This window comes from Gopherus flavomarginatus, chromosome 3 (genome assembly GCF_025201925.1).
Source record: "Gopherus flavomarginatus isolate rGopFla2 chromosome 3, rGopFla2.mat.asm, whole genome shotgun sequence".
Lineage (NCBI taxonomy): Eukaryota > Metazoa > Chordata > Testudines > Testudinidae > Gopherus > Gopherus flavomarginatus.
Window position 1 is genome coordinate 171,551,193 of NC_066619.1, and position 12,517 is coordinate 171,563,709.

Here is a 12,517-nt window from a genome sequence, read left to right on the forward strand (position 1 = left end):
CATCGTCACCTGTGCTGCTGAGTTCACCACGCTGACCCAACAGGAAATTAAACGAAGAAGTTCCCAGGGCTTTTCCTGTGTATCTGGCCAGTGCATTGGAGTTCAAAGTGCTGTCCTGCACACTCACAATGGAACACTCTGGGATAACTCCCGGAGGCCAATACCATCAATTTGCATCCTCTCTACCCCAAATTCAACCCAGCAAGGTCTATTTTAGTGCTCCTCCCCTTGACGGGGAGGAGTACAGAAGTCAATTTTAAGAGCCCTTTAGTTCGACGGAATGGGGCTTGTTGTGTGGATGCATTCATTTTTAAATTGACCTAACGCGGCTAAATTCAACCCAACCCAGTAGTGTAGACCAGGGCTTAGCCTGACCAGAACTCAACCATTTTTCCTAGTCAAGACAAACCTTCAGCTAAAGAAACACGATAAGCACCTCTCAAACTCTCTTTTAATAAGCCTCTAACCCTAGTCCCCTTTTCCCAGCTAAAAAAATTCTTACATCATCTCCAAATGTGAAATGAGACTTTGAAATAGACTGTTTTCTAATTCAGGTGCGTTCAGTTGTTTAGAATTCATTTCTTCCAGTAAAGGAAGACTATACTCATCTTGCTCAGCTCACAGTCAGGAACTTAAAAATGTGAGAAACTTACCACCTTAAACAAAAGAAGGTATCTAACAGAATTAAGGGTTTTTCTTATTACAGTTGACATTGAGAGCTACCTTGCTAAATATATGATGCTGCCAATGTCCAAGTAACTTATCAGCAAGATGGCTGCTACCAGAGATAAAATTTTCAAATGCATTTAGATTATAAGTGGTTTTTCACTTTTTGAATTTGCAGAATGGGCTCAGAAATATAAGTAGAGTTTTTCTTCACTAGCATTTGCAAGTATTAATCACCATGTTGGGGCATGATAAACTGATTTTTGATTAGGTTCTCTGTCTTCCGAGCTGATGGAGAGAAAATATATCTAGTTTATCTATTCTTCCCCCAAACATAGATATACTAGGTATTAGAAACTTCTTCTCTGACTCTTCAGTTCTGTTTATGCATGTTTATGTGAAACATTTGCACAAAAATATTGTCTTTTTCCTTAGCTCACTTCCACTGAGAGAGCTGCAAGTCATACAGCTGTCAGTAATAACACAATTAGCTGCTATGGAGAGAATTATGTCCTCAGAAACAGAAAATAATGTCTTCAAGGGATTAATAAGGAACAGGAGGTGATAACGTCTATTAAAATAAATTAACAGAAATATCTACATTTAAAATATTTCAGATTTCCATGAGGCATCATCATTATAAACTATCACTTAAATTGCTTCAATTATGGAAAAATACTTCATTTCATTTAGAAGTTTCCTGATTTTCGCATAGTACTATACCTGTATTTATTTTGTTGCTTGCTTTAGCCAGGGATCCAGTGTTATTCCTGCTGAAGTTGTCTTGAGCTGACCGAAAATCTGAAGTGGACCATGGTGTAGAATTATATCCCAAAGGAACTTGCTGTTGCAGCGTACGAGGTACAGTTGAACTTTGATTAGGAAAGGTGTTAGTCTCTTTGAACTGTCCAACAGCTGGAAGACTCTGGGAAGTAAATACCTGCCCATATGGACTACCAACAGACATGGAAGGATAGGAAAGATTAGGATATACAGCACTAGAGATGGTAGGCATGGCATAATGACCAGAAGAAAGGGGAAATCCCTGAGATGCCACTGAAGAGCTAGTTGAAGAACTGTAGTGACTACTCAATGCAGAATACGACTGTGGAACACTTGTATGTAAATAGGATGCAGATGATATTGCTCCTTGGGTAAGTCCTCCAGCTGACTCTACAGGATGAGGAGCCCCACTGTATAACTGCTGTGTGTTCAACATGCTGGGACCCACAGAAGGTGTCATGACACTTTGAACTGGTATAGAATAGCAAGCAGAGTGGTAATCAGCAACATACTGGTTATTCAACTGTGAGGGGACGGCTTCATGGGGCACTTGTGGGTAGTGTCCGGAGGAAGCACTATAGTTTTCAAGATGTAAGCCATATCCAAAAGGGAACTGCATCTGATTCTGCACTGGACCTGAAAAGATGAGAAAATGTCATATGTATTAAAGCTGTATGGGTTACATACACTTTTATTGCAGTTGGCTGACATACACACAGACTGGAGTATCAGTGTGCTTATTAGCATTAACATGCCAGCAGGAGGAGCAAGCAGCCAACAGCATGAAAAAAGGAAGCTACTTCCAAACAGTGGAAAGGACAGAATAGCTAAAGTAGCAGACATTTATGTGAAAATAAAATACTTAAAGCAGTTTGTGTACACATACAAAATACAATTTTCAAAGTTCCATCTCAGATATTTGAAAATGTGTTGTAAAAAGATTGCCCCAAGCTAAGATGCTACATGTCATATTTATATTTGGGGGATTATTTTTTAAACAAATATATTAGAAAGCCCCTGAAAAAGAATGGTATTTATAACAGAAAAAAATAAATAACATTACCTGGAACTTTTGGTATTTATAACAGAAAAATGCCAATTGGGGGGGGGCAAAGGAGCGATAGTTCAGTGGTTTGAGCATTGGCCTGCTAAACCCAGGGTTGCGAGTTCAGTCCTTGAGAGGGCCACTTAGGGATCTGGGGAAAAATCAGTACTTGGTCCTGCTAGTGAAGGCAGGGGGCTGGACTCAATGACCTTTCAGGGTCCCTTCCAGCTCTATGAGATAGGTATATCTCCATATATTATTTTTTTCAAAAACAACCTGTTAAATGTGATAGGACAACTAAATCTTCCATTCAAACCAATCCATCAGTGGATAAAAGTTAGTAATATTTAGCTTTAGGAAATCTTAAGAGATGACTAAAGTGAAATGCTGAGTTGCTATTGCTTTTCCCAGTATTCCCTCACCTTGTTTTTGAAGTCTGAGCCCCCACAAAAGCCCAGCTATAAACATACAGTATCCAGGAAAATAGCTTTTTATTTCCATTCACTGCCCAATAGTTCTCTGGTACAAGACAGTCATTGACAAGTACTTTTAGTTATATATGAATTTCTCATTTGTTTTTCCCCACTCTAATCTGGCTTGACATTTATCTAGTTCTTTTTTGATTAATTTGAAGAGCAGTCTGAATACTGTAGCTATAAATAAATTCAAATTAGCCATGACTATGCACTAATTGTCCAAAGCTGGCTTCTGATTAGCTGATAGAGCCTTTCTGAAATTACACATTATTATGTTCAACAGACAGGGAAGAAAGGTAATGGAGGAATAAAGATAATGCACTCTGTGGTGGCAGGAGATCAAGAGAGAGTTTGGAAAGAGCGGTGAGGGGCTAAAGGAGAAAAAATAGGGTGACAGTTTAAACAGCCTTTCTCCAAAGTGCCAGGCTGCCCTTTCAGCAGCAATTTATGGCCCTTTGGGCACACTCATCATTAAAACTCAAGTGAGAGCTGTTCAACTCCTGCCCCCTATACAAAGTGAGAGCTGTTCAATTCCTCCCCCCACATACAAAGTGAGCGGAGAGCATTTGTTAGACCACAAAGTGCTGCTGAAAGGGCTACTGGATTTTTGAGAAACAGAAAAAAATCCCAAATAGTCCAGGAATCCTTAAAAATGCTGAGAAACAAATAATGGCCAAAAGATGCCTACATCTCTTTCCCAAGTAGCTTTCAGAGTAGAGGGCAATGGTGAACATAGCCCAAGAAAACATTTTAAAAAATGAAATGTAAAATTAATGAGCCCTACTCTAACAGTAATGAGCTATTCTATGGCATCCATTAATGGGCTACTGATGCACTATGACCTCATGCCTTAAGCCACCTGAAAAGAGGCATCAATAATTCAGTCTGTCATGCCTTGTTTTATTCAAATATTTTTGACGCCTTATATTTACTAGTTTTCCACCCAACAAATTCTATGACATCTCTAACGATGTGTATCTGTGAACTGCATTTGACCATCTAATTTAGTGTATTTTTAATTTCTTATACTGAATACAAAAAAAAGTCAGTAAAGCTGTATTTTGTAGTGCAGCGCAGTGTGTAATATGACTTCTTCCACTTCCAGACCTCCAAGTGAAAGGACTGTGCACAGTACAAAAATTTTATTATGCCTTTTTAAAATTAGCATTGAAAAAATAAGACTGGGAATGAATGGAGACTGAACCACTAGTCCATAATCTCACTGCTAAAAATCTCCATCTCCCATAATCGCTGAATTGTCTTCATTTCCAGTCTTAAATACCGTATAAGTTTTAGTATGTTCAGTAGCCACTTCTAACACCATAAACATTTCTGTTCTTTCACTACAAGTGGCAGATTATAAGTGCGAAAACTGAAGAAGAAAATGACACTCATTTGTAGCTAAGCCAATGAAAGAAAGAACAATTTTATCACACAAAAACAAATTTAAAAAAGATCCATAACTTTTACATTTGAAAAATTCCAGTCCTTTACTAGCAGATTTTACATTTATAGTAGAAAGGTTCTGGGCATTTAAGGCTCGATCCTTCAACAGTAATTTTAAGTGAAAAGGGAGTGCAGTATCTGGCCATTACTGTATACTTACACAAAAATCTCTCTGATTACAGAATACTGGTATCAGCTTCTGTGACATTTAAACTGCACAATAATAATTTAGCATGTCTAATAGTTTAAAAAAGATTAACTTTATTTTATAATGTAAATAGTTTCAGAGTTCACTTATCCAGCATTAGCTGAAAAAAATTAAGAGTTCACAATAACAATCTAAAATATGCTTAAATATTAACTGTTATGGTCTAGAAAAGAACTAGTCCATTACAAAAGCAGAGATTTGCTTTAAATACCAACCTGGTATCCAGCAATTCAAGAGTCCTAAAATTCCATAAGGAAACTTCTCAACATACTTTCAGATTTGCAAAAAGTGTAAATCCTGAAAACTAAGCAGAAAACTCACCAACAAGTTAATTTAAGATACTGCTCTGCTGATGCCTCTCATTGTTAGAGACTACAAAGTGGAACTGACCTCGGTGCAGTAGATTGTCTTATAAATATGAAAAAGTGCTCATCCAAAGCTCTAAGTGCATTTATCATATATTAAACATACTAAAATAAATGCTGTAGACTCATAATAATGGGGGTCAGAATACCCACAGCAGCTTCAGATCCTCATCCCTTGCCCATACAACCTGACCAACCAAGGAAAGACATGGATCTTAAAAAATATCTAGGCTACTTGGGAATATACTCACACCTTGAGGTTCCCTCAAGCAGAGGAAGATATGATTCATCCCTTACTAGGCCAGAGACTATTTCTGAGGGGGTCCCAATTACAAAAAATAAAGTGACTTTACCAAAGTATACCTTAATGATAATTCTACCTTTGTTCTTTTCCCTTCCTTCATTTCCCCCTATTTCTATCATACTGCAGATCTGCTCCTGCATAACTTTACTCTTTATTCGCTCTTTCAAACAGAATATTGTATATTACATCCAATGGTCTCTGGGGACATACAAAAACACATCCAATGGTCTCTGGGGGACATACAAAAACACTGAGATAACTGGGCTTGGATAACTGGGGAGAATGTATGTGAAGACTTCAAGGTGCTTCTCATTACTATAGACAGCTGGTCAGCTTAGCGGAGCTGCTGGAAGAGGGATCTAGTGCTGAAGCGCCACAGAACTCTGTTCATCCAGATCTTATGATTTCTACACAAGTGCTACTGCTCCACAACTCCTAGGCAACTCCATTTTGTAGAGTGAAGGAGCTAGGCAGGATTGGAATTTCAGGGACCCCAATGGCTTCCTTTTCCATCTCTACTTCACCTGAGGATGGGCTATCAGCAAGGAATGAAGAATTCTCAAAATTTCATCCAAATCTTTACTGAAATTCCCAGAGAACATTACCTTGTTTTAGGTAACAGGAGGGTTATGGATAAGTGAGGTTTGGATGCTCAAAATACCATACTAGGTAGAACACAGCAGTGTGACAACAGGATTACAGAATGTGGCTGTCAGCAGGATTAAGGAGAGCATCAGTGTACTGGATATACAGCCTAACAACCAAGGAATCTAGACAGAATATCTTCAGCAATCTTGAAAAGTTTGAAGATAAGGTACATTTTTCACCAGAGCTTGAAAAATCCACTCATAGGCTACATAGTCATGGTGAGTTTCATACTTGTCAAACAGGGAAACAACCACCACCAACTTTGGCAGAACCTAAGCTTCAGTTTAGAGTATTAAATTTCTAACCTGTTTGATTGCAAAGAACAATAACCTTCGGAATGAGAAATAAATGTGAACTGTTGCAGTGCATTCCTGCTAAGTATGCAGTCAGCTCCAGTCCTCTGAAGCTGCTCAGAGTTAAGAGCTCTGAATTTATCAGACCCCTAACCAATTAGAGGCTAATCCAAAAGATTGCTCCCCTCCCAAATGGAGCACAGGCAGAGGGACAGTACCCCAAGCGGAATCCAAGCAATAGCCCCCTCTTGTCATTAACGGTGGGACAGGGGAATAGGCTACTCACTGGGCCACTGGCCCTTCCCATGAACATCTTTTGTACTGATGTCTGGCTGGTAGGTGTCATTTTTCCAAACCCTACTACTAACAATGAATAAGTTCTAAACCGGGGTAGGCAACCTATGGCATACGCGCCAAAGGCGGCACGCGAGCTGATTTTCAGTGGCACTCAAAATCCCCAGGTCCTGGCCACCATTCTGGAAGGCTCTGCATTTTAATTTAATTTTAAATGAAGCTTCTTAAACATTTTAAAAACCTTATTTACTTTACATACAACAACAGTTTAGTTATATATTATAGACTTATAGAAAGAGACCTTCTAAAAATGTTAAAATGTATGACTGGCATGCAAAACCTTTAATTAGAGTGAATAAATGACGACTCAGCACACCACTGCTGAAAGGTTGCCGAACTCTGTTCTAAACTATGAGAGTAAAGGCCAGTATTTTCAAACTTAGATGCCATAAATTAGACATCTAAATCCATGCCTGGACTCATTTATAAAGTTTGCCTGCGCTCAGGGCTGCTTTGAGTTCCCAGTATTTCTGAAAAATCAGGCTACCTTTTTATTTAGCACACTAAATACAGACGTAGGTGCTTTTCAGGCACCTAAATTTTAAAATACTGCCTTACATTTTTAATTACAACAATTGAATCTACTATTGGTGATGGATACCTAGCTGAAAAGCAACATAATCATTAACCCAGGACATCACACACCTTTAACTTGAAAAAAAATAAGCAGTCCTTGTGGCACCGTAGAGACTAACACATTTATTTGGGCATTAGATTTCGTGGGCTATAACCCACTTTATGAAAGCTTATGCCCAAATAAATGTATTAGTCTCTAAGGTTCCACAAGGACTCCTCATTGTTTTTGCTGATACAGTCTAATATGGCTATCCCTCTAAAACCTGTCACCTTTAACTTGAAATCTAGATAACTGCAAAATATGAGTTGGAGATTCAGGTACTACAACTTCCCCTCAAAACCACTAACAACTTTCTCTCCATTTTATCTCTTCTGTTGCTGCAGAAAGAGAGTCATGTAAACAGGGAAAATTTGATAAAGAAGAAGAAGCAGGCTTTGTCTAAAAGTAAAAATTATACCACCTTAACTACACCAATATTGTTAAAGTGGTAAAACTCTTTTAGTGTAGGCACAGTCATACCAGTATAGCTTATTCCCATATGGGACAGGGAAGAAGCTATAATGGTCTAAGAAACCTTTAGACCAGTACAACTTCATCCACATTAGGGGCTGTACTATACTGGCATTTAAACAACCCAGGCTACCCAACAATTATACCAGTGCAAAAGCCATAGGTAGACCAGGCCTAAGTGAAACTGACTACCCCAAAGTGCTATCAAATGCACAAACCAAAATGAAAAAAAGGAAGCATCTATTTTACTTGTAATCTTAGGTGTCACTTGTAACAACATTATAAAAAAGTCTTCCTACAGAAATGTGTGGATTTTTTAATAGATTCTCTCTTTAGTGTTTAGTGTTTTAACATGTCTAATTTTTAATACTGCAGTTCCTTAAAACTGTTGGAAAAAAATCATTAATAGTCTGAATTCATATTACAGTACTACCTACATCTAGATGTCATTTTTCAGCTAGATAGCAGCCACCAGCAACACGTTCAGTTATAATTAATAATTTTACTTTCAAATATTCAGTGAGAAGTTCTTACATTTGGACTTCAAGATTGATGGGCTAAGCAAAATAGGTATTTTAAAAGAAGGGCTTTGGCACAGAATCAAACAGGAAGAGTTGAATAGTAAGGAAGAAAACTATTAGGACAAACAAAAGGCAAGCCAATTTTACAAAACATAACTTTTTTAAAGCGTGTACCAGTATGAAAATCACTAAGGATCCTTCACATGGACTTGTTACTATTTGTCTGATCCAGGGACAAGGTCATAAGAACTAACATCATTTTGAATACTTGCAAGTCCCAGTTTATCACCTCTGCCAAACACTAAATCCTTTTGATGGAAGTCTTTTGATTGAGCTCTTTGTGAGGCTCCAATAAATTCCAAGAGTTGGGGGAAGATCTGGCAGAAACTATGAAGGCTATTGTATGCAGTATTCTAGCAGCAACACACTTATCTCTAGCATGTGCAAACACATCAGTAACTATATTTACATACGCATTACTTACTCCTCACAACACATAAGAAACACTGATTTTAGAAACATAGACCAAATTCAAGGAAGCAGATAGTGCCATTCTGGGCAAAATGGAACATGGCATTAAAACTAAAAAAAATCAAGTCTGGCAGTCTTGTTTTTTGATTTCCTGTTTCCCTTCTTTCTCCCCTTCCTTTATATAAACAATGCCCCAAATGCTGCATGTAAGTTTCCAGGACTGGTAGATCAAAAACAAAACGATCTTTTTCAAAAATGTTGAAATGTTATTGTGTGGTTATGTAAAGTGACAAATTAAATTAACACCTTACGTATGAATCACCAACTCTACATGACTGTAAATCTATCCCAAGGTAAAGGATATGCAAACCAAGAAACGAATAGATACTCAATAATAATTATGGCACTAACAAGGTGCAAAATGCAAGAGTCAGCTACTAGTTTATTTTTTAAACTTCTAAGAATTAAAAATGATTGTCTGAATGATTGTCTGAATCACAAGTAAATGGTCAAACTAAAAAAAGGTTGTAAACAAAATTATTTACACATGTTGCTGATAAGCCCTTAAACTATTACAGTGAAAGAATTTTAAAAATCCAAATGGTCATTATTATTTTTACTCTTATTTTTGACATTTCTTCCATGGTCTTAATACAGTAAAAATATATGAAGTCAGTTATAGTTTCCTATTTTTAGTGTTACAATATTTGGATTTCAACAATGCATGGAAATGGCTGTTTATTTGAAAACAACTGTTTACATTAGAATTTTATAAACATAGAAAAACGTACATTGGCCACAGTTATTACAAAATTCAAGTTGAAAGTCGCTTTTTAAAAGTTTCTATTTAATCATCCCAGGTTTCTACAAACCTTCAGCAATATCTGCATGAACTTGATTCACAATCTGTTGCCTAAACATGACAGCTAAAACTTTGTTCATATAACCAAAGGACATTAAAATTAAAGACCTCAATCCTGCAAACAGATCTACAAAGACCAATTTCTGTGCCCATGCCAACTTGACTGTAAAATCAGAGCCTAGGAGAAGATGTTAAAATGCAAAACTAGCAAATATGCTTAATATAAATAACAGAGAGAAATGAAACTGATTAGGATCAGAAGCTGTAAAGACTTCATTAAATCAATTATACTTATTTTACGATCAATTTTAAAATTGTGAGCTATAAAATCAGTGACAGTATCACGGTAGATTAAAACATATGTAAAGACATATACTCTTAGTATATTTTTATGCTAAAACACACAGGCAGTTTGCTCAATTTTAGGATATGTAACTTGAAGTGCATGTCTTCTCATTTGTTATAATAAAACACCAGAAGAAACAAAAAGCATCATGTTTTAGTAATTCACATCCTTTTAAGAATAATCATGCAGTGGACCCTTGTTTATTTCTTGAAAATCCCTAAAGTCTTAACCCTGAAGATTTATGCACACGCTTATTTGGTGCATATGAACAGATCCACTGGGAATGTAAATATTCCTCTCGAAACTATTCAGGTGCACAAAATAAACCATGTGTCTAAGTGTTTGCAGAACCAATGCCTGAGTGTGTTACAGCCTCCAAAGTGTTCCCAAGATGCAGTTTCCCACCTAGAAAGTTTCCAAAATTAAATTAAATTTGAGGGAAAATATTGTACTACCTCACTTACTATTTTGAATAAGCCTAACTGGCACTATTTAATATTCCAAGAAGTTATTCCTCTGTTTCAGAGCCAGAATTGCAGTGATAGTCAAAAACTTATCAAAGGTTGGGTTTTTTTCCCTCTCAGTTACACAGCTCCTTGATTTCAAACACTGCATGCCCACTTCCCAACCACCACACAGTAAAAAACACAAACTATGTCTAGATAGCTGTGCATGCTTGTCTATGACACGAAAAGTCACTCCTGCCGGCTCTTCATACTGCTAAATAGGTCACCTCCACCTGCAAATCATGAGTGTCTGTAAAAAGGGAAGTCAACATCTAGGCTAGCGATACTCAGACCACAGTGGTTAGGAGCCAAATTAGCGATCAACATTACCCAAAAAAGATCCACAGTAGTAAATTCATGGCTTCATTTGATATAGTGCTATATATTCATATTTAGTTTTTATACCCATAGATTATGCTCACAGCAAAATGACTGATCAAGTATTATTTTATCAACTACAATTGATTAACAAAATAGTGCTGGCCTACACTAAAGCTGTAAATCAACTAAAGTTATGCTACTTCAGTTAGGTAAGTTATATAACTGAAATTGATGTTACTTCGGTCAGCTTATAGCAGTGTCTACACCCTGCTGAGTCAAAAGGAGACGCTCTCCTGCCGACTGTATGCTTCTCCAGGAGCTGAAGCACAGAAGTCGATGGGAGAGTGCCATGCCATTGACTTAACTTGTCATTGACACCACTGCATCAGTAGCAACAGTGCTGATTTAGCCGTTAGACAATCCCACGGTAAAAGCATCCTGTTTGGTTAACAATTAAATCACACATGTGCTGCAAAGAGCCACAGGAGGCACATTAAAGAGCCACCTGTGGCTCCTGAACCTCAGTCTGTATCACCAATCGAGATTAACCACTCAGAGGACTACGAGAACCTCCTGTGAACTAAAGACACTGCATCCCGAAAAGCACGTTATGTGACATTAAACCAGCTTGTCACTCAGCTAGATGGGAGCACGACTAGACCGCAAAGTACATGTGCTAAACCCGTGAGTGAACACACACAGCCCAGCTAACCGAGACAAAAAACATGGGAATGCTACAGGGCAGAGTCAGCCACCGCCCCCCACCCTCCTCTGTCCCAGTTACTCCTCCCACCCTCCTCTGTCCCAGCCCCCTTGCCTTAGCCCCCCGCCCTCTGTCCCAGCCCAGAGTCCCAGTCCCCCCTGCCCTCCTCTGTCTCAGCCCACTTGCCCCAGCCCCTCCACGCCCTCCTCCATCCCAGCTGCCCCCCCACGTCCTCCTCTGTCCCAGCCCCCATATCCCAGCCCCGCTACACCCTCCTCCATCCAAGTCCCCCCGCCCTCCTCTTACAGCCCCAGCCCCGCTACACCCTCCTCCATCCCAGCCCCACTTCCCCACTCTCTGCCTCTTGCCCCCGCCGCTCTACCACCACCGCTATTGCCCCGCTCGGCCAGTCCAGCCCCGCCCCAGCGCTAGGCCCGAGCGGATCCCCGGCCTCGGCTCCTCACCGTTCTGACAGGGCGGCGCCCTGGGCGCGGCAGCAGGCGCTCTGGCCCCTCCAGGGGCTGCGGCGGGGCGCGGGGGGATCCCGGCTGGCGCCGACATAGCTCCTCGCTGCACCTCTGCCTTGGCGGACGCGCCGGACGTCACCAACGGAAACGACCCTGGAACGCGCGCAGCCGCAGCCTTGCACCCTGGAACGGGCGCGTGAAGGAGCGAGAGCAGCCGATCCGGGCCCGGAGCCATCGCCACAGCCCACAGCGCCCCCTAGCGCCGCCTCCCAGCCCTGCTCCACCGCCACAGCCTGCGGTGCCCCCCAGTTCTACCGCGACAGCCCACAGCGCCCCCTCCCAGTCCCGCACTAAATTCCAACGCACAGCGCCCCCTACTGTCCCCTCCAAAGTGCCGTGCCCACTGACCCCCCTGCGCCTCCCAAGTCCCAACTTCTGCCCCAGCCTCTCCAGACCCTGCTGCAGCCCTTGTTACTGCATGTGCCCTACGGACCCTTCCCTTTTTCTTGTCTCTCCTCCCTCCCTGGGTGGTGAGCTGGAGCCGGTTCCCACCGGTTCGCCGGAACCAGTTGTTAAATTTAAAAGCCCTTTTAGAACCGGTTGTCCTGCCCTTCCCCCGGCCCCAGCTCACCTCACTCCGCCTCT

The 12,517-nt window shown here is 40.3% G+C and overlaps 1 protein-coding gene across 4 annotated transcripts in view; it reads right to left on the reverse strand.

Moving 5' to 3' along the window:
• SEC24B (SEC24 homolog B, COPII coat complex component) overlaps positions 1-11,992 on the reverse strand; it is a 95,517-nt gene extending 83,525 nt beyond the window's left edge. For 2 of the 4 annotated variants that reach the window (XM_050946742.1, XM_050946741.1), the window contains exons 1-2: positions 11,870-11,992; positions 1,390-2,085 (exon numbers count right to left, since the gene is read on the reverse strand). In XM_050946742.1, the coding sequence (XP_050802699.1) occupies positions 1,390-2,085; positions 11,870-11,966 (793 nt within the window). In that variant the 5' untranslated portion in view covers positions 11,967-11,992. The remainder of the gene's footprint in view (positions 1-1,389; positions 2,086-11,869) is intronic. The other 2 variants (XM_050946743.1, XM_050946744.1) reach the window with 2 other exon arrangements.
• Between the last annotated feature and the right edge of the window lie 525 nt (positions 11,993-12,517).